This window comes from Elgaria multicarinata, chromosome 3 (assembly GCF_023053635.1).
Source record: "Elgaria multicarinata webbii isolate HBS135686 ecotype San Diego chromosome 3, rElgMul1.1.pri, whole genome shotgun sequence".
Lineage (NCBI taxonomy): Eukaryota > Metazoa > Chordata > Lepidosauria > Squamata > Anguidae > Elgaria > Elgaria multicarinata.
Genome location: NC_086173.1, coordinates 116,610,226 through 116,635,472, shown reverse-complemented (window position 1 = coordinate 116,635,472; position 25,247 = coordinate 116,610,226). Strand labels below are relative to the sequence as shown.

The following is a 25,247-nucleotide window of genomic DNA, read 5'->3' as shown; positions in this document are numbered from 1 at the left end:
CTGGGAATATAACAGGAGCCACTTTGGCGAAATGGCTTCTGTATGGAGCGGCTGCAAGGTGGCAATTATTCCAAGTGGACGCGCACCCACTGCGCACGGATCAGGCCCCAAAAGGAAGCGCTGCAAAGCCCCAATGCCGTTCATTACCTGGGTGGCCCCAGGGCCCAGTTGGCCCAGTGCAGACACCGTGTTGGAAAGGAAGTCTTGCACAGCTTCCGCGTTGTAGGCGCTGTCCCGCGTTGCATGCACAAGGAAAAGGACGTCTCTGCGGGCATCTCGGCAGACTGCAGAGGGGAACGTTTGCAAATGAGGAGGGATGGGAGGCAAAGGGGGGCGTGAAATGGACAAAGAAGGGAGGAGAAACTCTGCCCTCAGGTATGTCCTGTTCTTGCTCTCTATTCCAGCCTTCCCCAGCCTGGTGTCCTCCAGATGTGCCAGACGACAACTCCCATCAGCCCTAGTCAGTCACAGGCCATGCTGGTGGGGGATGATGGGAGTTGTAGTCTAACATACCTGGAAGTCACCAGGTTGGGAAAGGCTGTTCTGCCCAGACACTTTTTATTCAGATGAGATTTTTAAAAAAATCCAAAGCAGTGTACAACTAAAGTAATCCAATAAAACCCCAGATCTGGCAGTAGTACTGGCTGACAATATCAATGGTCAGGAAATGCCTATTGAAACAAATAACACCCAAGGTAGTTGATGGGGAAGATTGGGGGTGGGGAGACCCAGGGCACTAAAGAAGAGAGACCTCGCATTTCCGTTCCAGAAGCAGCACCTCACCTGTGTGGTCAGGAGCAGAAGTCCCTGTAACTGAAGCCTCAGCACCTGTGACGCTCCCAAACAGTGGGCGAATGGTGAAGGTGTATCTCTCGCCCGGGCGCAAGCCAGACACTTGGTGGGATGTTGCTGAGCCCAAGAGTGTCCTTTGTGCTGCTTCTCCATCTGAAAAGAAGGGTGGACAGGAGGGGTGTCAACACAGGCAATTTTACAGAGGGGTAGCCCCAGTGTGGACACTGCAGCCCCTCATGGGCCAGATCTCAAGGCCACAGTGGGTGCTGAACTGGTGAGCAGAGGTATGTCAGGCTCTGCACTGGCACCCAGCTAGGGTCAAACTGCAGGGGGTACACGTCAAGCCAGCTAAGGAAAAAACAATCTTGCAATCATTTCAGAGGTTTTTTGCTGAGCAACACTGGGAGTGGTGTAGTGGTGAAGAGTGTTGGAGCAGGGCTCTAGTTAAAATTTCCACTCAGCCATAAAGCTCACTGGGTGACCACGGGCCAATCACTATCTCTCAGCCTAATAGGGACATAGGAAGCTGCCTTATATAGAGTTAGGCCATAGGTCCATCTAGCCTAGTATTGTCAACACTGACCCTGTTCAGATGACACACTAAGCCACAGTGGTTAAGCATTTTGAGCTAACCATTACGGCTTAGTGTGTCTTGTGAACCATGACTTAGTATATCATGTGAACCATTTCTAACCATGGTGTCTACATAAACATGGTTGAAACACGCTCACTAACCATTTGCTGCAAAAGAGTTAGCAGACTAACCATGGCTTAGTGTGTTGTCTGAACAGGCCCACTGACTGGCAGCAGCTCTCCAGGGTTTCAGACAGGATTCTTTCATAGCTGAACCTGGGACCTTCTTCATGCCATATTGTGTACACTGCAACTGAGCTACAGTCCCTCCCCATTCTACTACACAGGGTTGTTGTGTGAATAAACTAGGAGGGGAGAGTCATTATTCCAACTTGAGCTTCTTGGAGGAAAGGTAGAATAGAATAAATGAACCAAATATCATGAGATCTACTCTTGCTAATGGAAGACGGCCTTTCTGCACCTTAGCTTCAGCTGTACAGGGCCTGATGGGACAAAGGCACACCATCAGTATTTCCAGTCCCCAGATCCCCAATGCCTTGGCTTGGTCTTCTCCCTCTGCTGTAAGGCCATTACCTCTTAGAGATTTCCAGGTGAGGAGATAGCCGGAGGCCCCAGGAACTGGAGTCCAGGTCAAAGTCATAGAATCCTTTTGAGTTTCGGCCACCCGGAAATTGGACACACGGCCCACCGCTGTTGGAAAAGGAGAGACACAGGTGAGATGGAGGCTTTGGCCTCTGAAACTGAAGGGCAAACACCACCTCCACCTAGAAAAGCAGCTGAGCTGACCACTGACAGTGGTCACAACACCAGTGACACATCCTTCTCAGTGCCATTAACTGCCCTGGAAAGTACTTCCAGGTCCAAGCGCCAGAGCCGTCCATAGGAGTTGTAACTATTGCATACAAATGAGAACACGTTTTCATTGCAAATATGTTTGTATACCGCAGTGAGCAGGAGAACAGCACCATATACACAACTAGCTGCTACTAGTTTATTATAGTCATACATCAGCTTGAGTACTGTAGTGTGAAAAGGCAATTTTCAAAAATATAAAATGTAAGTAATAACATATAAACACAGCTGTATATGTAAAAATAATATTCCTTTAGAAATGGAGCTGAAAAAAGAAAGTGGAATTGAATTAAAGGGGGCAAATGGAAGGCCCATAAATCCAGTTCTTTTGGGTTACAGCATATAAACATCTTCCTGATGAATCAGTTTAATTTATCTACCGCTTTTCTACCCGCCCCCTCCAAGCACTATCACGAGTGATGTAAAATTACAAAACTCCTCTCATCTACTCTTCTGGAAATATATCTACATTCCAAGAAAGACAGACAAAGACAAAATACTAAAGCAGGGGTTTTAGTTCCAAAGAAGTGCAACTTGATATATTCACCAGAAGATGGCTCCCTTCTTTGGAGCAGAGCTTAGTCTGAGGCAGATCTCTGTGGGGAACCAGAGGCCATTTAATGACTCCAGTAAGAGGCAGATACATTTGCCTTGTCTGACTGATGTTCTGTTCTTAACAGAAATGTGTGTCCTCTACAACCGCTGGTAGTCAAGGCCCTTCTAGTGCTAATTTTTGGGGTGATTGGGGCCACCTTAGCGGAGGATAGGAATGGGGGTCTTACCAGTGGTAGCGACAATGGCCACAGCTTCGCTCTCCCGGCTGCCTGTCAGGCTTGTGATGCGGACTTCATAGCGCCCTCCTGGCTGCAGGTCTTCAATGGTGTAGGTGTTGACACTGGCTTGCAGCAGCTGGCTCCTCTCTGGCCCACCTGTTCCAGGCAAGAGAGGGGGTTAATGTCCTGGCTGCCTGAGAAGCAGCGAAAGAGGAGAGGCGTAAGGAAGGACTCACCACCTGCTAGCCGCCAGGTAAGCCGATAGCCTGTGCTACCAGGTGCCGGGCTCCATTCTAGTCGGATACGTCTCTCCGAGGAGTCGGTCACACGCAGATTGCCAACAGGCTGAGCTGGGACTGTCGCTGAAAGGAAAAGGCAACGGAAGAGGCCATGGGATATTTGGTCATCACCAGTCATGAGACAGCCCTGTAGAAGGAGCTATTCCTCTTCTGCAACCTGGATGAGGGTTGTGGGAAATTCATCCTGAAAGGCTGGGATCTCCAACATGGCACCAATGGGTACCAACGTGCCTGCAGACACCGCTCTTGGTGCCCACCAGGTTTCCTGCTCTTCCTGACTTTTATTGTATTTATTTATTTATTTATTTATTTATTTATTTATTACATTTCTATACCGCCCAATAGCCGGAGCTCTCTGGGCGGTTCACAATATACATACATATTATATACATACATATTATATATAATTTAAACTGGAAGGCTGGCATACTACAAAGTAAAGTGCTACCCTCCAGTCCCATCCTTATTTGGTTTCGGGAGAATAGTTTTGTGTTCTGGAGCTCAGACCCCAACTCTCCCTAGTACCAAGGTTCTTGGACAAGTTACTTTTTTTTTAGTCTCTTCAGCTTGCCTTTTGGGAAAGGAGTGTTTTGTGACCAGCTGTGCCTATTGTGGTAGCCATTTTGTGAAAGCATCCACAACAACCTCTCAAAATTCCAAATGAGCCCATCGACCCCAAAAGGTTGGGGATCTCTGCTGTAAGGCACTACTGGAGCCCATTTGGCCTATTAATATGGCGTAAAACATAAGCCCTCTAGTTTGTTAACTGCTACCTGCACCTTTCCTGGATGGACATTTCCAAAGCGCCAGAAGCCCTCTGTCCACACCCCCACTCACAGTCTTTGCTTCCAGGGAGTTTCTGAGATGATGATAGATACAAGCACAGCCACTGCCCAATCATAGGATTCAAAAACTCAATTAGAAAGAGACAGAGGTCTCCCCCAAGGCACTGTGCTAGGAAATGTAGGCCCAAATCTTGACTCACTCACTGCTAGCCTGGGGGAAGCCACCCTTTCTCAACCCAGTCAAACTCACAGAGCTTTAGTGAGGCTAAAACACCACCCGGAGCTCCTTGAAAGGAAGGGTTTGTGTGTGAAATACGAATGTGACGCGTAAGTCTAAACAAGTAAGCCTTACGTGTGGTGACAGTGATAGACACAGGATCTCCTTCCCGGTTGCCAATCTGTGCAGTCACCTTCACCGTGTAGCTGACTCCTCCTTCCAGGTTAAGGATGTCAAAGGAATTGGTGTTTCCCGAGACCACTTTGCTGTTTTCAGGTCCCCCTTCAAAAGGAAGAGAATGTTGCCTTCCTCGTTAAAAGAGATGGCCAAAGCCATGTCAGGCCATCACAGCCCACAGAGGCAATCTTGAATGGACTCACAGGTGGCACCACTGCTGGCTAATGCTAAAAGAAGAGGCTTGCTCTATAATGCCCTGGAGGAAACAATGCATCCATCTGAAAACATCCCATCACAGCATCGAGAAGGGCCAGCCCTCTTGTTTTGTGGTGGTTTTACTTAGAACTAACATAACATTTTGCACAAATTTGAACTTGAGCAAAAATCCAGAATTCAAAATCTGCTTTTTGTACATATCTATTTATACATTTTGCTTTGGAAATTCAGCTTTGAAGGATTTTTTTTTTTAAAAAACCACACAACTAAAATCTTCTTGATAAGGCATTTATGGGAAGTATTATATGCCCAAGCCAAATACTATGGCTTGGTGTTATTTTTCCTTCTTTTAAAATTCCTAAGCCCAGTTAGTACCTATAATGGGTATCACTGACATAATTTACACAGGGAAAAATATAAATATTAATTTGTACAAGGAAATCTGAGTTAAAGAGTATTCGCTTGTGTTTTCCCTTGCTTCCCCTTCCCAAATCCATTTCCTCTCTCCTTCTAATCAAAACAAGGAATTCCAAGTTGCCCAAACAGGGCAAGAGTAGTATAAATGCATCAGTTAGGAGGACGCCTTGTTAGTGCTAACCATTACTTCTAGCAGACACCTCCACCAGAACCATCCTCCATCCTTTATGTGACTGGGGCTTTGAAATATCAATGCTTCCATCCTCACCCGCCACAGTTTTTCCTCCCCTGGTGGCAACTGCTCTCCTTCTTAATCTGAAGGAAAATTGCCCAAAGCTAAAAACATGGGATGTTAAAGTCAGGGCCAAAGTCCCTACTCTCTGGCCCACCAGCAGGAAGCCTTTGGCTGATGGGTACTAGGGACGGGGCTTTCTCAGTGGTGGCCTCAGACCTTTGTAACTCCTTCACCAGGGAGATATGTATAGCCTCATCACTGCTGGCTTTAAAAACAAACAAAAAAACTTTATTCCAGTCTACATTTGGTGCATAAAAATCATTAGCTGCTGCTGGCACTGCTGCATGTGTATGCTTAACTGTAATTCATATCTTCATATTTTTGTAGCATTTTAAGCCATCTTGTAAGAGCAATGTGCCTGAAAGGCAGGTTAAAAATCTTTCAAATATATGAATGAATAAATAAATATCCCATCCATCGCATCCTGCCAACTCTGTGATTTCCACTATAAAATGGATCCCATTTTACTAATCCAAGAGAAGATGCCACCTTAACCTGTGTTGTACATGGGATCAAGATATGGTAGTGACATCCTCGGGTTGTGATGGGCCTTTACAGGCCCAAACAGCAGCCATGAGGGCTTTCCCAGCATTCCTTCAGCAGCAGAACAGCCACGAGCTTCACAGAAAGGCGACAACAGAGAAATCTGGACGGCTACTTTACCATCGCGCCGGCTCCACACCACTTTGTACGCGGTAGCCCCAGGCACGCCCACCCATGTGACTCGCACGACGTTGCTTCTGGACTCGAGGACTCGGAGGCTGGTGACCGTTCCCACGTGGTCAGAGGCTGCAGTGCAAAGGACAGAGAGGGACGATGGAGAACGGGGCCATCCAGACGGAGCTACAGCAGGCGGAGTGAGGAGCACTGCCCAGGAGCCAGGGCTAATGGTCTCACCTGTGGTAGCCGTGGTAGTGACTGGGCTCCCTTCTCTGCTGCCAACCAAGGCTGAGACCCCGATGATGTAGTCAACCCCTGGTCTCAGCCCCTCAATAGTGTAGGAGTTTATATCGGCTGACAGGACTCGAGAAGTCTCTTGACCTGAGGGTGGAGAGAAGATGAAGAGAGCAAGTGGCAGGCAGCAGATTTCACAAGCAGGGCGGAAAACGAAGGACGAAGCCTCCCAGATCATTATTATTAATTATTATTATTATTTATTACATTTATATACCGCCCCATAGCCAAAGCTCTCTGGGCGGTTTACAACAGTTAAAAACAGTGAACATTAAAAAGTATACAAAAATACTCCAGGTGGCTCTTTCCGCCACACACGCCAAGTGAGAGGGCAGAGGCCGCATCTCCAGTTGATGGAACAGCTTCCATGCATACGACAAAGTCAGTGTACGGCCGGCAGGATGTAAATAATTACATCCCTCCGAGGCACAGATTTTTATAATGGTAACAATATATTGTGCAAGACTCTGTGTGTGTGTGTGTGTGTGAGAGAGAGAGAGAGAGAGGGGGGGGGGAGGGAGGGAGGAAGAGGGTGTCCAAAGGTATGCAAGCAGCAAACCAAAGCAGCAGGGGAAGGAGTGAGTACATGACCCACAATAGTGTGCTGGGTAATACACTGTATGCCACATCCCCTGCCCTGGGGGATGGAGACACAACTGCTTTCCACTAGACCCAGAGTTTCCTCTGATGGGGAGCAGATGAATCACACCCCTTGCAGACTCAACAATGCACTGTGAGTCAGATCTTCAGATTGGTAATTTGTTTACTGCTGTATAGATTTTATTAGCTAAATTTAGGAAACAAAAACTATTATTAAGATTAGAAAACCAGATGGGCAAGATAGTCATGTAATGAAAAAATCAGTAGGAAGGAAAACATGAGCCCCAACCTAGAATCCACTCCTCAACCAACCTAGCATCAGCTTGTGACACAGAGAAAGGTCTGTCTGTTGGAACTTAGGATGCAGGCAGGATGGCAGGGGAGGGAGCGACTCTTGTCACTGCGGGAAGACCAGAGGCCATTCTGCCCCCCACCCCCAATCTGGATTCACTCACTCCTGGGCTGTACCCCTGCTGGTGCCCTGTGGAATTGTTCCTGCACCCTGTGGAGGTGGCACAAAAGTTTGCAGTGCCAAAAAAATTGATGGAAAACCACAAGCTAAAGTTGACCTAATTACCAGTTTGTAGCAGTAAACAGGTGGAGTTCTTTTTTTTTTTTTTTTGCTGTCACCACAGGGTGCAAGAGGGGGGAAACCAGGGGCAGCAGGGGACAGCATGCAGCCCACAAGACCCATGTTGCAAAACCCCTGATCTAGATGGAACTTTCTTTTCATGTGATTTTGCAATTGAAGGTAAAATGTGCCCTCGTCTGATATACTATCTAAGTTGATGAAGGGAAAAAGTTGTATGGAATATTCATTTGCACGCTTTCTTCATTTTTCTGTCTTATAATTATATATCTTAAAACAAAACAAAACACAGCATCACTCTTGTTTTAACACGCTTTGCCTTGAGATCCCAGGGACAGCATCCAGACCCTTTTATCTGCGGCTCTGCCTAAAATGGATGTTTAATTCGAGGGCTGAGAAGGGCCTGAGACTCAAGCCAGCTGTCTAGAAAGCTCTGAGCTGGGAAGGCTGCTGGATTGTTGGCGGCTCAGGTGAGCGCCATCCACTGACTGGCTCTGCAGCAGTTCTTGTATACAAAGACATCATTTGGGGGGGGGCAGTGTAGCAATTGGATCAAAGAGAGCAGACCTCAAAGGTGCACAGAGAGCAGGGATGTTGCGAGTGTCCGACTGGGCCCACGAAGACAGTCAACCACCCCACGTCCAGACCTCCTGCACCCAGTCAGACGGCACGAGCGAGCCCCCCAAGAGCACTCTGGCATCGATTCACACCCTTCCCCCCCCCCAGTGCGTTAACGGTAAGTGCCATTAACGCAGCGGGGAAAATACTCACTTTCCTCAGGCTCCAGAAATCGCACTTCCCCCCTCCCACACCAATGGGGGCGGGGAGGTTAAAGGGCCGATAAACGCAAGGGTAAAAGTTTCCATTAACGGTGCGGTGCGGGGGGGGGGGGGAATATGCACTTTCCGGAGACTCCGGAAATTGCGCACTTCTCGCCGCTGCATTAATGGTGGCTGCCATTAATGCAGCAAGCCAGTGTGGGCGGTTGCTGAGCGCTCGTGAAACTTGCAAGCACTTGGCAGAGGCTCGCGGGGGAGGGCACCAGCAATGGTGGAGTGAGCCCTCGCCAATTTCGCCCACCCCTAACAGAGACTGGCTCATTGCTCCATTGGGCAGCTTCTACAGCAGCCTTCTCCAACCTGGCTCCCCACCGGATGTTTTGGATTTCAATTCTCATCAGCCCCAGCAAGCATGGCCAAACGGTCAGGAATGTTGGGAGCTGTCATCCAAAACATCTGGAAGGCTTCAGGTCAGAGAACACCCTTGGACAGCGTAGCGCAATGGACACCGTCTTGGTACAGCCTGTCAGAACAGAGGTGCCAATTTCTGCCTCAGTGGCAAAGCCTTAACCAATTTTGAAGGCAATTTCTACATTGCACATATTATAGAAACGCAGTTCGGGGCCACCGGTAAGTGAATGACAGCCACCAGCATCAAATGTGGTGGAAAGGGGTGGAGCCTTCTCACCTGCTGGAGCTGGTGAAAATCCCTCTTTGCCACAAACTGAGCTTTCAGAAGTAGCAATGAATCCAGTAGAAGGGCCCCAAAATTGAGAGCCAAAGCAGTGCTGCTATGTTATGGGTCTCGAGTTTCCAACATGGCGCCTATGGGCACCAATGTGCCTACAGATACTTCATTTGGTGTCCACAAGTCTCCTCGTTTTCATTTTACTTCTTAAGGTGTTTTTAAACAAACAAACAAAAAACCCTGGGAGGCTGGCATGCGCTGCTCTCCAGTGCCACTCTGCACTGCCTTCTTTTTTTAATATCCAAAAGAGTGGATTGTGTTTTGGAGCTCAGACCTCAGCGCTGCCTTGTACTTCGGTTGTTGGGCATGTTACTTTTCCTTTAGTTTCACCAGTTTGCCTTTTGGGAAATGAGGGTTTAGTAACTGGCCAGGCCCACCAAGGCCGCCATTGAATGAATGGGCAAGACCCCCAACCCCAAAGCCATGACAGCCATTTTGTGAGAGTGCTCACTACACTCTCTCCAAATGTGCCCACCAATTCAAAAAGGTTGGGGAACCCTTGCGATAGATATTCCAGTTTGCTTCTGGGCCAGAAGTTCTGTTTAGCCTTTGTATTGACAATTTTACAAAATAAATAAATCAATCTACAGCATTCCAGTGTACGGTCACCCTCTGAAGCAACGCATCAGGCTTTCCTTGCTTGTGGTCTCTTCTACCCTTATATTTTTATTTCTCTAGCTTTGACATTGTATATTGCCTGTTAGTATGCTTGTCCTTGAATACAATAAGACCTCAAGTTCCATGTATGTCAATTTCTGCAGCTAGAACATATTACTTTTGTGATGCACAATACACTCACCATCTCTTGGCCGCCACGTCACCTTATAGCCAGTAGCCCCAGCAACTGGATTCCACGTCACTCGCAACTGGTTGGGTCCGACTGCACCTGCTTCTAGGTTGCTGACGCTGCCCACAGATGGATATTCTACAAGGTCAAAGGTACAATTTAGGGGATGGTTGGTAAAAAACAGATAACACAGAAATAGTAATGGTAATAACAAACCATTTCAGACTTAGACAGCCCTTTGAAATACTAAATGGCTTCTTGTCTGTTGTCTTGGAATTCTTTCCAACACTCTTGTAAGGTAGGGAAGAATGGTTATCGCCACATCGTGGACGGGGAGTGGAGGCTGTGAGATATTGACTTGCTTACAGTCACCTATGAAATGTATCTGCCCTTCCCATCTCTCTATAAGAACATAAGAAGAGCCCTGCTGGATCAGACCAAGGGTCCATCTAGTCCTGCATTTTGTTTACCCAGTGGCCAACCATCTCCCCATCTCCTACAAGCAGGACATGACAGCAATATCACCCTCCTCCCCCGCCCAATGTTCCCCAGCAATAGGCAAAATGCCTCTGGTACTGGAAATAGCATATAAGCATCAAGAATAGTAGTCTTTGATAGCTATATCCTCCATGAATTTGTCCAATCCCCTTTTAAACCCATCCAAATTAGTGGCCATCACTACATCTCATGGAAGTGAATTCTATAGTTTAACGATGCACTGTGTGAGGGAGTACTTCCTTTTATCTGCCTGAATGTCCCACCAATCAGCTTTATGGGATGACCCCCTATTGGGTTGAGAACATAAGAGGAGGAGCCATGCTGGATCACACAAAGGGTCCATGTAGTCCAGCACTCTGTTCACACAGTGGCCAACTAGCTGACAGCCAGAAACCTGCAAGTAGGACATGAGTGCAGAAGTACCCTCCTACCCATGTTCCCCAGCAACTGGTGTACACAGGCATACTACCTCTGATACTGGAGGTAGGACTTAGCTATTAGAACTAGGATAGCCTTTTCCTCCAGGAATGTATTTAACCCCTTTTTAAAGCTATTCAAATTGGTGGCCATCACTCATCTTGTTGTAACAAATTCCATAATTTAACTGTGCTGCGTGAAAAAATACTTCCTTTTATCTGTCATGAATCTCCCACCAATCAGCTTCATGGGATGATCCCGGGTTCTAGTATTTTGAGAGAGGGGGAAAAATGTCTCCCTATCCACATTCCCCACACCATGCATAATATTGTACAGCTCTATCATGCCTCTCTTCACCTTCCTTTTTTCCAAGCTAAACAATCCCAGCTGTTGTAACCTTTTCTCACAGATCAGATGCTTCAGCCCCTTGATCATTTTAGGTGAACTTGTCTGCACTTTTCCCAGCCCTACAATATCTTTCTAGCATTCTAGTGTGATGAGAGAGCTCTCTGAGCTCTGTACACAGGCAGAAAGGAACACGTGCCAAAGCATGTCTGCAGAGCACTCCCGCGATGTCCCAAGGATTGCACTGCTGAAGGAACGACAGGTCTAAAGACACTGGATGAGAAGTATTGTGCTGCAGTGCTACAGCACAAACTCTTACCAAGGCCAGATCTACACCAAGCAGGCTGCAGCACTATGAAAGTGGCATGAAAGTGGTGTGTAAGAGGCAGGAGCCACACTACTGCTTTATAGCAGTATTGAAGTACAGTGACAACTGTCGGGGCCCATTGACACATACCATATGCCGCTTTCATAGTGCTATAGCCTGCTTGGTGCGGCTCCTGCCTTTATATACTGCTTTCATCCTGCTTGGTGTAGATCTGGCCCAAGAGAGGTAAGATGTCCTGCTAGACCCGGCTTTCCCAACTGGGGTGTTCCAGATTGCAACTCTCAGCATTTCAACAGCCAGCCTTGGAATTGCAGTCCAGCACATCTGGAGGGCCGACCTTGGAGAAGGCTGAGCTAGGCCTTTACCTGCCACAACAACCTTGCAGTGCTGAAGTGGTAAGAACTACAGGGATCCAACTGCTTGCAACCTGGCCGGAACCACCAAGGAGAACGAGGTAGTGAGAACGTACCCACTTGGAAAGTAAGGGTGGCGGGGACGCTCTCCTGGATGCCTGACAGTGTCGAGATCCGCACCGTGTAGGTGACGCCATCCTTCAGATTCTGCAGGTCAAAGAAACTCTGGTCGCCACCGATTCGCCTGATCTCCTCGGAGCCATCTGAAGACGTGTGGAGAGGAAATGGGATCAGCCTCTACCAATGTGGTACAAGTTACGCAATCCCCCGCACTGAGCACAACTCCCCTGCCTCGCCACCTGAATCAGACAAAAGCATTCTCCCTCTGCTCTGCTCCAGGCGCTCTTAGACACGCCTCGTTTGTCCTGCAGCGCTTCTAACCAGGGGTGCAGAATCTCTTTCAGAATTCCATTGCTCAGAAGCTCTCGGGGGCCACATTCCAGCAGTGGGCAGGGCTGAAGGCAAAAGAGGTGTGGCCATAGGCAAACTGCATGGGGCCAAAAAACCCAGCCCATTGCATCTTATTTATTTTTATTTATTTATTATTGCATTTATATCCTGCCTTTTTTCCTGCAAGGAACCCAAGGTGGCGTACATAATCCTCCTCCTCCACTTTATCCTCACAACAACTACCCTGTGAGGTGGGTTGGGCTGAGAGTCTGTGACTGGGCCAAAGTCACCCAGTGAGCTTCCATGGCTGAGTGGGGACTAGAACCCAGATCTCCCGACTCCCAGTCCGACACTCTAGCCACTACACCACACTGGCTCTGTATCTTCAAGTTCTTACTGCATTTCGACATTTTAGAAAGTGGGGAAAAACTGCACAAAATCCCAAAAAACCACCCAGTGACAATGGTTGGGGGAAAGGGGATAGGCTAGTTTTATTTATTTATTTATTTATTATTATTATTTAATTAATTAAAACATCTGTATCCTGCCTACATCACTAGGATCTCAGGGCGGCATACAGATAAAATCAGATCAATGTAAAACAATAAATACACACAGCTAAAAATTTATTAAATCATTAACCAACTAAAACCAGTAGAAAAGTTGAAAAGCAATAAGAACAATTAAAACAACTAAAACCACGTGCAACCGTGGGGAATTTTAGCCTTCAAAGGCTTTAATAAAAAGCCATGTTTTATCTTGGTGCTGAAATGAAGCCAGAATTGGCGGCAGTCAGGCCTCCAAGGGGAGAATATTCCACAACCGGGGTGCCAAAGAAAGCCCTCTTCTATGTCCTACCACAACATATATCTCGCATTGGTGGGGCACAGAGGAAGGCTCCTCCCACAGATCTCAAATCTCAGGCAGGCATATATAGGGGAGCTTTCTCTCAAGTACCGAGGTCCCAAGTAGAAACAGCATGGCCCTCTGGGGAATCCCAGGGGCCAAATCCAGAGGTTCTGTACCCTGCTCTCAGATCCCTGTTTGGCCTTCAAAAGATCAGAACATGCCTGCCCATCCCAGCTCATTTTTTTCTCCAAGGCTCCCACCCATTTTCACCCGTGTTCATAAATCTAGGGGTCACAAGTGGGGCAAAGCACAGCATCACACTTGAATCTTTCATTTCAGACAGTCGCACCGTCACACCGTCACACAAAGAGAGCAGTCCTTACCCTGGGTGTTGACAATCACCAGCTTGTAAGCTGTAGCCCTGGGGATGGGCGTCCACACGAGCCGGACGCGACCCAGACCTGCCGGCACCATGCGCAAGTTTGATACGCTGCTTACAAACGGCGGCCCTGCCACAGCGGGGACAGAAAGCCTGGTTACTGGGAGAGCTTGGCAAGGTTACACAAAAGCACTGAGCTCTTGGGAGGCGTGAGGGTTGGCAGGCCCAACAACACCCCACAAACAGAAAAGGCGAAAAAGGGGGAGGGATTCATCTCGTAGGGCCTGCTTTTGAGTGTTGTTCTGGCAGAACTGAAAAGAACAGCGATGGCAAAACTAGGAATCAAGCTCCTTTTGTAATTGTTCGAAACATAGGAAGTATCAGTAAGATTTTTGAAAATATATGCAAAGACAAGAGGCCCCTGAGGAAGGGAATGTCTTTCCAAAACACACCAGGATTAATAAACCATTTTCGAGCTCTTGAAAATATCTTCTCTCTTGTTGTTGGACATAATTTGTGACTGTTGTTGTGCAAGTCTTGAAACTAGGGGTAGTATCCAATGTTAGTCCTACATAGAGTAGATCCATTAAAAAGAATGGGACTTAACTTAGTTGTGACTAACTTAGGTCTCATTTATTTCAGTGGACGTTCTCTGAATAGCACAAATAGTGGAGACTACCCCTAGGAATCGGACTACTTTTGTAGACTACAGGCTGTAAGTCTACATTGAAGTAATTTAATTAAACAACATAGATAGGCCGTATTCAACAGACCTCAAAGTTCTGCCACCTCCAGCGATTCAAGAGGAGCAAGGAAATGAGAGTGTGGAAAGAACCGCTGGGTAGAATGCCTCCCCTGCTGCATTCACTCCCTCCCAGTTGAACAAAAGAATAGGGTCAAACCACCTGGCCTATTTCACCATTCAGAGGGGTGGGCTAAGTTACAGGAATGGGGGAGCAACAGTCACCACTGCTCATGCAACCTGCTTGCTGCTGACAGCCACCATTTTAATTTCTCCCCGCCCCCTGTATTATGCTACCTTTTCCTGTGCCCTGGGAAGGCTCTCAGGGGCCTCCTTCCAGCAGTGGGTGGGGCTATGGGCAGGGGAGCAGAGCCAAGGGCAGAGTGGGTGGAGCAAAGCAAAGTGGGCGTGGTCAGATGTAATTTCTACATTTCTAGGGTGAAATGTAATATGAAATAATATGAAAAGGAGGACAGGGCTCCTGTATCTTTAACAGTTGTATTGAAAAGGGAATTTCAGCAGGTGTCATTTGTATATATGGAGAACCTGGTGAAATTTCCTCTTCATCACACCAGTTAAAGCTGCAGGTGCCCTGCCCTCTTTTAAATCTGGTCACTCTAGTATAACTTCTGCAGCTTTAACTGTTGTGATGAAGAGGGAATTCCACCAGGTTCTCCATATATAAAAATGACACCTGCTGAAATTTCCTTTTCAATACAACTGTTAAAGATACAGGAGCCCTGTCCTCCTTTTCATAGGGTCACCCTAACATTTCCCAATAAGCATACAAAGTGCATCTCAATTCCCCGCATGTCTACTCTGATGTAACCCCCAATGCAACAGCCTTTCAGACCTATAAAACAGAGCTCCATTCTATGTATTCAGGAGACACAAAAACTAATTTAAACACAAGCCTCCATTTTTCACACCTTCGCTTTACAGGACCAGTTTAAATACCTTTAAATTTTAAAGAGCAAGGTATTTAAAATTTAAATGCCTTTAACCCCCTCTGACTGGAGATAAGAGTGGGGTTCCCTGCAATGTGCTGAAAAAAGGAAAGGCCGCCTTCCTTCAGTGCTCAGCAGGGAAATTCTAGCTCTTAACTGCAATCAGGTTCTATTAGATCCCACCACTAGATTGTAGCCCGTTAACACTTACGGATTCGAATGTTGAGGGGAACAGCACTACCCTCACGGCTACCAATAAGTGCGGAGACACGCACCACGTAGGAGACATCTTCTTTCAGGTCCACTAGGTCCTCCGTGGTCTGTGAGCCTGGGATATGCCGAACCCTCTCCGTGCCATCTGCAGCAGAGACCAAAACAGCCCTGTATACATACCTGGTGTTGTCTATAAACATTCTTAATTTTCCCTTGCAGGAGCACTTTCTGGTTTCTACTTCAAAATCTCAGTCTCTTTTTTTCTTGTTTAAAAAGAGAAAGTTCCTAGCCCTCATGGTTGTGGAGCAAAGCCTAGAAACATGGAGTTGACTGTGGAACCATATCTGGGTAGGGCAGGGCTTCCAACTGTCAACAAATGAGGTTTCATTTCCTTACACGACTCCCTCTCCTCTGGTTACAATTTGCTCTTTCCTCTGCCCCTACTAGCTGTTGGTGCATCTGGCTCTTGTTTATTGGTTTGTTTTATTTATTTCATGCCTTTCCACCACCAATGAGTCAAAGGCCCTTTCTAAACCATATGGGTGTAGAGGGAGGGAGAGAGAGAGGGAGGGAGCGATCCCGGACTTACCTCCTTCTGGGATCACCCCACGTGTCCAACTGGCCAGTGCGACGTCCGGAATGGGAGGAGGGACGTTGTGCGAGTCAAGGCGGCCATGTTTTTTTTAAAGCTAAGGGAGCTGGAGTGCGCTCGCGCTCCAGCAAAAGTTAAGTGCCAAAAACAAAACAAAAAAACCTTCTCCCACTCCCCCACCCACCCCCGATTCCTCCCGGCCCGGCTCCTTCCCTCTACTGACCCCACTACTTGTGGAGAGGAGGGAAGAAGCCAGGACGGGCAGCCACACACCTCCTGCTGTCTTGGGATGATCCTGAGACTGTGGTAGGAATCGAGTTTCCCCCAGGGATTATTTATCCCTGGGAAAATGTGTGCTCGTCCCCCCGCTGCCCCCAGGAGTCCCTGTACATCATTTGAACACACAGGGACTTGGCCATGACCAGCCCGGATTTTCAGGCTGGTGTAGAAATGGCCAAAGATGGCTTACATGATCCTCCTCCTCTCTATTTTATGCCCACAACAACCCTGTGAGGTAGATTAGGTTGAGAGTTAGTGACTGGCCCAAAGTCACCCCGGGAGTGTCATGGCCTGAGTGGGGATTAGAACCCGCATCTGCTGAGTCCCAGTTCAAAACTTTAACCACTACACCACTGCAACACTCAATAGAATCACACCATGAAGCCAACCCCAATCAGGACCCCCTGGATACTCACCCTGGGTGTTGCGTAGCACGATCTTATACCCTGTGGCTCCTGGGAGGCCTGTCCAGGCTAGCCGGACTCTGTTTCCTAAGGTCTCCAGGATCCTTAAGTCAGAGATGCTGCCCACGGCCGACACCACCCCTGCAAAACAAATGGCAGGTCGAAGTCTGGGAAGCCAGCAAGAAGAGCGAAGGTGTCAGCCCTCCTGGGGACGCCAAGCAATGGGACCAGTTGCAGCTCAGGGAAGGGCTGCAACAAATCCACAATTCTAGCCTTGGACTGGCTAGCCCAGCCTTCCCAACCCTGGTGCCCTCTGGATGTTGCACTACATCTCTCATCATTCCCACCCAGCTAGCTGTGGGTGAGGGGAGCTGTAGTCCAACACATTCTGAGGGCGCCATGACAGACAAGGACAGGTTAGAAGAAACCTTAGGAAGCTTTTCTATAAAGACTCGGCTGGCATTGATATCATCACTGCCTTTCCTAGGTACAGACATTCAGCATTTGAACGTCTAGAAGAGGTAGGTTTAGACTCTTCCTATAATCCGAAGCTCTCTGCGCTCTGTGAGAGGTTCAGCTGCTTTCATATTTGCATATGTTCAGATCTCATTTCTAAGAGCGTGCTAAAAGCCAAAGCACTGTGACACATCATGTTACATTATAAGACTGAACAGATGACTTACTTTTATATGTTGATGCTCCATTTTAAATTTCTAATCTCAGCCAGCATGGAAGTAAACCCCTGATTATCTAGACAAGTTCTTTACCCAAGGGCTAGATGTGCAGCAAGCAGCACCAGGCATTCATCTGTTACTCACTTACCAGTCTGGGAGATGGTAACTGGCGTGGCCACCTCCTTGCCATCGTACAGGGTGTAGAGGGTGATGTGATATTCCGTGCCCGGCTGCAGGCCTGTCAGAGTGTAGCTGTTCTCATTGGTGGGCAGGGAGACAGACTTAGGGGGATCCACACCTGGAAATCAGCACAACGTGGAATTGGGAAATACAAGGTGAACGAACCTGATCCCTAACTCCTGAACTAGGGTTTGACGAATCTTTCCATTTTAGTTTTCCCAATCTTAGTTTGTCTTGATCTTTGAAAATTTCTCCAGTTTTAATTTCAGCTCATCTTGAACTTTTCTGCATGAAAATTCATAAGCATTTTTGTGCATGAAAATTCATAAACATTTTTCTGTACGTGTCTCCTAATTCAAGCATTTTTGGCCTTATATGCACATTTTGCATGCATTTTTGGCCTCAAATACACATTGTTACACATTTGCATGCATTTTTGTCTTATATACATATTTTTTGCAAGCAAATTTCTTAATATAATGCATTTTCAATGCTTTCCCCCTAATATTTGTACTTCTGTATGCATTTTGTATTGGATAACTTCATTGCAAACTTCGGAGAAGTGCAAATTTCAAATGATAACAAGCTGCACTTTGGATAGTGCTTCAAAAGTGCAAAATAAGGTAAATTTGCATTGAAATGCAAACAGAACAAACTTCTCCCCTGTCCCAGTCCTGGGCTAAAATGCAGGTTGGAAATCCGCCAAGATCTGTGTCAGGATTCGGTAAGTGTGAAAGCTAGTTGAATTCTGACAGAGGTCTTAGCTCAAAAAGGGTAATCGAAAAGCATGTTAAATATATATAAAAAAATAGGTTTAAAATGTTTATGGTGCCATCCTATGCATGGTTAGACAGGTAAAAAGTCCTACAACTCCCCCCATGATCCAAAGGGAGAGGCAGGTAAGAAATATTATTATTATTATTTTCCCAGTCTGCATGGGTAGAGTTGTACAACTTTTTTCCTTCTAAACAAGCATAGGATGGTGCCCTTAAATGCTGATTTTAACATGAATGAGGATTAACAAAAAACAAAACCTTCGGTTTAATGCAGAAATGGGATGGAATACGTGTGGACACACACGGAAGTCACACAGAGTGGAAATAGGCTCATTCATTCATCCTTAGACACAACGGTCACCCACATCCAGTTCACCAGTCTCCATAAGATTTTCCATCACCCACAGTCATGGCACACTCGCCATTCTAAACAGACTTCCGCCAACCAGGTGCCTTCCAGATGGGTTGGATTACAATACTCATCATTCCCAGCCAGCACGTTGTATGCTGTTTTGGGATGATGTAAGTTGTCGTTCAGCTCATCTGGAAGGTGCCAAGTGAGAAGAAGGCTGCTCTACTGAAGCGGATGACCCTGCGCTAAAAGAGAATACTCCAAAACCACATCCAAGAAACAGCTTGGTTGGGAAAGGAAAAGAGAATCAGACAATGCGAGAGAGGGCCTTCTGTGTGGTGGCCCCCCAACTGTGGAACGATCTCCCTGACAAGGCCCACCTGGCACCAACATTGTTATCTTTTTGGCACCAGGTTGTCTTTTCTCTTCTCCCAGGCAATTAACAACATATGCTGAGTTTTTTAACTGACCCAAGAATAGTTGTTTTAAATGATATGGCTATTTTTATGCTCTTAAAATGTTGTATATTTGTTTTTAAGGTTCACTGTTTTTAACTTTTGTAAACCACCCAGAGCGCTTCAGCTATGATGCAGTATACAAGTGCAATAAATAAATAAATAGAATACATTCCTGCCATGAAGTTTCAGCAGGAAGTCTCCCCAGTTATCTACAGGCATGCTTTTCAACCTTCCCCACAGCCTCCCTTCCACTCTTTGCAGAAATCCGGCCAGCTTACCTGTTGCTTTTCTCCACTCCAGCCTATAGCCCCGGGCATTAGGAATGATGTTCCAAGCCACCTGGATAGATGTTGGGTCAATAGCGATGGTCCTCAGAGTCTGGACTATAAGGAACTCTAAAGAGAGCAAAGACAGTCTGGACTTGGGAGAATTATGTGACTGGCAGAAAAACCCAATAAACTAGTGACTAATATGCTTCAAACTCAAGCCTGTGACTATCAGAAGAAGTTTATTCATGGGGGGAAATAGCCAATCAGCACCAAATTCCATCACTATGGCAATCTCTTGTCATTTTCTCTGTCTTTTTCTTTTTTCTTTTTTAAAAAGGGGGGTTCTAGCTGGGCTTTATACTTGAAATGCATAATATTGTTCTGAATGTGCATACCAATTTTCATTCCTAGGGCTCAATCTTCCAGGGAGATATGACATTGTATGGTATTTTGTGTTTTCCTCCCTCTTTTGAATATGGCTTTGCAGGTAAGCTAGTATTCAGACATGAAACACAGAATTGTGCCCTGAACATATCTACTAACCTTCATTCTGCTATCTCAATGTTTAAATGAGCTAACACATTACAAACCAGCTTGCGAATGGAATGCTGAATGGACCAGTAATCGAAATCCAAAATCTTGCTTTGCTCAGCCGATACTGCTATTAACGGCGAAGAAGAAGAAGAAGAAGAAGAAGAAGAAGAAGAAGAAGAAGAAGAAGAGGAAGAAGAAGAAGAAGAAGAATCCCTCATGCACACACCAGTTCTTCTCCGAATGGAGGCTCTGGGCCCTTCCACTTGCCCATAAAACGGAGCAACGGTCACCAAGTAATCAGTGTCAGGCTGCAATCCAGTCAACAAGAAGGAATTCTTGCTGGAATCAACATCAGCTTGCTGAATACCTTGACCTGATGAAACACAGAAGAACAAATAAACAAAACTGAAAACAGGGATATTTCCAATGTAATTTAGGGTTGGGCAACTTGTGGCCCTCAGCCTTATTCCAAAAGCTTCAGATCTCTACAAAGAGGGATCTGTCTCTTCCCTGACAACCTGCTGCCTGGAAGGAAGAGGGAGAGGGAGAGAGGAAGGGGTGGCAGAAAGAGAGAGAAGAAAGGGTGGAAGAAAGAGAAAAGGGTCGACCCAACCACTCTGGCTGTGGCCCTGCCCACCACTAGTTTTGGTTCTGCTGACCACCAACATGTGTCCCCTGACAACAGATTACCCATCATGCTTAGATCAAAATGCTTAACCATCATGTTTTAGTGTGTTTAGGGTGATCATATGAAAAGGAGGACAGGGCTCCTGTATCTTTAACAATTGTATTGAAAAGGGAATTTCAACAGGTGTCATTTGTATATATGCAGCACCTGGTGAAATTGCCCCTTCATCACAACAGTTAAAGCTGCAGGAGCCCAGCCCTCTTTTGTATCTGGTCATGCTAGGCAGAGCTATGGTCACCCAAGCATGTTGTCTGAACAAGGCCTTAGGCTGAGATACAGTGACATGGCTAAGGCTGCTGAGAGCCATTTGAAGCCAAGCAGAGCTCTGTTCTTAGCCTTTCTGGTGCAAATCTGACCATTCTGTGAACTTTTCCACAGTGGCTCTTGCCATTACATGGAACGGTTATAGTCAACGCACAGAATGAATTACTACAGAACCGGAATTCAGTTGTGATGTAACAGATCCTGCAAGTTGTGACTGGATTAAGTTCTTTATTGAGGGTGGCTGCATATGAGTGCTGATCTTTCTTGCAGATTCTGTGACTGCAGGATCAAGCTTCAGATATGACAGCATTTGAATGCTGCTCCAAAGATCTTAAGATAGGAATTATTTAAGACACTAAAGGCACAACCCTATGCATGTCTAAACAGAATTTTATTTATTTATTTATTACATTTCTATACCGCCCAATAGTCGAAGCTCTCTGGGCAGTTCATCTGACTGGAGAATGCTGGGAACTGTAGGACTTTTTCCCCATCTGAACATGCATAGGGTTGTGCCCTAATTACATTAATATGGCTAAATTTTGAAATATGAACACAGCCGTTTGATTACTGCTCTGCCAAGCCAGTCTGAAGTCTTCTTTTCAATTGCTATGGATCAACACATTGACTGTCAAAATCCCCTCCTGCCACACTTCTCATGCCGTTGCCCTCAGAGAAAGCCTTCAAACATACATATTTCATGGAAGAATGGTCTCTCTCTTTTCTGATGACCGAGGCTTCGATAGCTGACGAATCATCTATAAACGTGTGTAATTTGGAAAGTGAAAATAATATTGAACTTCCATAAGGCAACAGAACAGTTAATAAGATCCCACTGGGCATGTGAGAAATATAGCTACATAGCACGCCAGGCCCATCAAGCGGTCTGTCACAGCCTTCCTCAACCTGCTGCCCTCCAGATGTGTTGGACTAGAACTCCCATCACCCCCTGCCAGCATGGCCATTAGCTATGCTGGTTAGAGATGATAAAAGTGGTCATCCAATACATCTGGATGGCCCCGGATTGGGAAAAGCTGGTCTGTAGGGTAATACCGTTTGAACTGATTGACTGAGCTTATGGTGCTCGAGCATCCTGACGCTGGAGCCCAGGGAGAACACGGAGCAGCTGAGCAGACATACCTGAGAGGAGTGCCCAGGTTACACGGTATCCAGTGGCTCCACTCACACCTCTCCAGGTCACCAGCATGCCGTGGGAGGAGATATTCTGGGCAGACAGCTGTTGCACTCCTGCCAGACTCACTGAGGACAGAGAGGTCAAAACCAACACAGAGAAGTGGGATGATATTCCAAATCCCGTTAATCTTGCCATTTATCCCATAATACACAGTAAGCCACAGGCCCACAGAATTCAAACTCTGAAATCTAACTGGACAAAGGGCAAGGTTTCCAGTATTTATAACTTAATTAAAATACGTTGTGCAGATACTGATGCAGGTATTGAAGAGCCAACAATATCCCAACTGTCTCAGCTAAAGATAAAGAAGCAGCCTTGACCGTGCTGTAGCACTGGCCCCTTTTGCCTCTCAAAGACAGTATTAGCTAAACATGGGAAAGGCTGATCAGGGCTGGATTTAGGGGCAGGCAACCCCAGGGACTGCCTGAGGCACCATGCTCAGAGAGTGCACTGGACTCCGGAGTGCCTCTCATGGGCTAGCTCAGGGGCAGGGAAATTGTGGCTCTCCAGATGTTGCTGGACTGCAACTCTCACTATGGGCTTTGCTAGACCTACCTGGGAATCCGGGCCCTGTCTACAAGTAACACGCGACGGGGTAAAGGAAAGTGCTGTCGTGTCGGCCAGGTTTTTGTTTGTTTAAAGGGGCCATGTACGCAGGAGCGCACCAACAAGAAAAGTAGGTTGTGTTTTTTTTTTTAAAAAAAGGGTTCCCCGCTCCCTTGCCCCCGATTCCCCCCGTGATGTCTGATGCCCCCCCGCCCGCCATGTCCAATCACCCCTGCCCACGATGTCCGATCCCCCCGCTGCCTACCCGCCCTGTCCGATCCCCCCGCTGACCGCCCGCCCTGTCCAATCCCCAAGCCGCCCGCCCACCCTGTCCGATCCTCTGCCCGCCCGGTCCGATCCCCCCCCGCCCGCCATGTCCGATGCTCCCCATTGCCCCTGGGCCGCAATTCCCCCCAATTTCCCCTGGCCTCTGTTTCCCTCCCCCGATCTCCCCATGGCCTCCGTTTCCCGCCCCCATGTCCCGTAGGCCGTGATTCCCGCCCCCCATGTCCCCACCATAGCCCTGATGACCGCGCCGCTTTTCCCAGCTACTTGGGAGTAAATGTGGTAGCCGGGAAAAGCGGCGGACCTGGCTACACGCCTGTGGTCTCGGGCTCAGCCTGAGACCACAGGAAAAACCGGGCCAGCAGCGGTGCCGGTTACCCCGGGCCCAGGGAGGGTTCACTGCTGCCTGAGCCTGGGATACCCTGCGCGTCATCTGGATACACAGGGGTGAGCCCGGGGCTCGCACCGGGCTAAAGCCTCGTCTAGCAAAGCCCTATCTCTCACCATTAACTATGCTGGCTACAGCTAAAGTTGCAGTCCAAAAAAATGTAGAAGGCCCCAAGTTGCCTGCTTACCCTTCCCTGTACCTGTTTGCATTCTCTTCCCCTCCTTATTGTTTTACTATGATTTTATTAGATTGTAAGCCTATGCGGCAGGGTCTTGCTATTTACTGTTTTACTCTGTACAGCACCATGTACATTGATGGTGCTATATAAATAAATAATAATAATAATAATAACAAGAAACCAAGAAGACAATCCATTCACATGGCATGGATAAATACAGGTTCTTAACATGCACCTTTTTCATCTTATATAACAAGGATAAGTCATACATGCAGATCATGCATCAAAGTGATGAAATGGTTGACAAACCCAATGAAAAAAATAAGGTATTCCAAAGTTGAAGAAATGGAGTGGGCAACCAAGGATGCCTCTCACTTGGGATTCCACATAGTCCAGAGCTGACCCTGAACTTCATATTGATAGTTAATAATATATGGGAAAGGGCCTTCCTTGCAAGGCACAGGCAAAAATTACAGATCAGATGATTCAGCCTGAGCCCAGATTGTCCTTTTCTTTGCAGATGAGTTGGAAGGCGTTCCCCCCTAATGATCTCACTAATAGGTGTAGCTGGGCTTGATCTAGAAAAACACTGGAAATCTCCTAATCCTCTACACGCACACATTCTGGTAGCTCAAGAAAAAAAAAGATTAGGGTAATTATGAAGAAATTAACGTTTCAAGTTTGACTCTCTAAAGGACTGGTAAAACCAGAACTGTTGTTTTATTTGCTCAATGGCCCCCTTTCATCACTTCTGTTGGAAAGAAATCTGCCTGCCTGCAGCCATTAGGTTCAACATACAGTAGGCCTGTCTAAGCTAACCAAATACTGCACGTCATTCCTTATTTTTAGTAAGATTTTTTTTAAAAAAATCTCTCTTTGTACATTTGATATTTCACTGTTACTCTACTTGTTGCAAAGGAGTTCCAATAAACAGTTTAAAAATAGAAAAGTATGACGACAGTAGTAAAGATCAGGCATCCTACAAATCTTCGAGATCATTGGAAAACAAAACACAACCCTGAGGCATCAAAAAAACCCACACAACCATCAGCACTACGTACCACTTCTCAGCATGAAAGCTGCAGTCCTTTGCATACTTACATGGAAGTAAACTCCACTGGATCCTATAGGAGCTACTGCCAAGTGAGAATGCACAGAACTGGGCTGCACAGCAGTCACATCAGGTTAAGCCAACAGCCCCTCTAGCTCAGTGCTTTCTCTCAAACAGTGTTAGCTAGTGGCAGATGCTTGAGAGAGAGAGAAACTATGCAAGGTGGTAACAAAATACATCGGCCTCTGCTGGTTACTTCTCCTAGGCCAGGATTTACCAACACAACCAATACCCTGGCCACTACCTCCTCATACTAGAAAGGCAACAAATGCCGTTGGACTCCTTTTACATCAAAATCAAAGAGATCAAAATCAAAAGAATTCAAAATCAAAGAGATCTTCCGAGACCTTCCATCGTACTCTGCTCTGCCTGAGATAAGCTAATGGTAAAAGCAGATGAGCTGTCTTTGCCTTCGCCCACCCAACACATACACCACAGATACATCACAGATATACAGGCTGTGAGTGAGGTCTGCCACTCACTGCAGACCTCACTCACAGCCTGTGGGGCTGTAAATAGGCTAGCCTAGGCTATAAAATAGGTGAAGTCTATAAAATAGATGAGGTCATCACCCTGCAGCTAGGTTCAAATGGACCTGAAGGCTAATTTCTCTGTTCATTGTGCATCACTGACCACCTTTTAAGCTTAGGATTTACATGGGATGCACCAGAGGCATCAA

The 25,247-nt window shown here is 46.8% G+C and overlaps 1 protein-coding gene across 1 annotated transcript in view; it reads right to left on the bottom strand.

The window, feature by feature from the left end:
• The window catches only part of COL7A1 (collagen type VII alpha 1 chain), a 102,546-nt gene that overhangs the window by 58,661 nt on the left and 18,638 nt on the right, over positions 1 to 25,247 (bottom strand). Inside the window, exons 10-26 of the mRNA XM_063121345.1 lie at positions 22,006 to 22,125; positions 20,140 to 20,286; positions 19,389 to 19,505; positions 17,493 to 17,642; positions 16,683 to 16,811; positions 15,394 to 15,540; positions 13,498 to 13,623; positions 11,932 to 12,078; positions 9,887 to 10,012; positions 6,315 to 6,458; positions 6,081 to 6,206; positions 4,448 to 4,594; positions 3,248 to 3,373; positions 3,021 to 3,167; positions 1,960 to 2,076; positions 784 to 945; positions 148 to 284 (exon numbers count right to left, since the gene is read on the bottom strand). Coding sequence (XP_062977415.1) covers positions 148 to 284; positions 784 to 945; positions 1,960 to 2,076; positions 3,021 to 3,167; positions 3,248 to 3,373; positions 4,448 to 4,594; positions 6,081 to 6,206; positions 6,315 to 6,458; positions 9,887 to 10,012; positions 11,932 to 12,078; positions 13,498 to 13,623; positions 15,394 to 15,540; positions 16,683 to 16,811; positions 17,493 to 17,642; positions 19,389 to 19,505; positions 20,140 to 20,286; positions 22,006 to 22,125 — 2,315 coding nt within the window. The remainder of the gene's footprint in view (positions 1 to 147; positions 285 to 783; positions 946 to 1,959; positions 2,077 to 3,020; positions 3,168 to 3,247; positions 3,374 to 4,447; positions 4,595 to 6,080; positions 6,207 to 6,314; positions 6,459 to 9,886; positions 10,013 to 11,931; positions 12,079 to 13,497; positions 13,624 to 15,393; positions 15,541 to 16,682; positions 16,812 to 17,492; positions 17,643 to 19,388; positions 19,506 to 20,139; positions 20,287 to 22,005; positions 22,126 to 25,247) is intronic.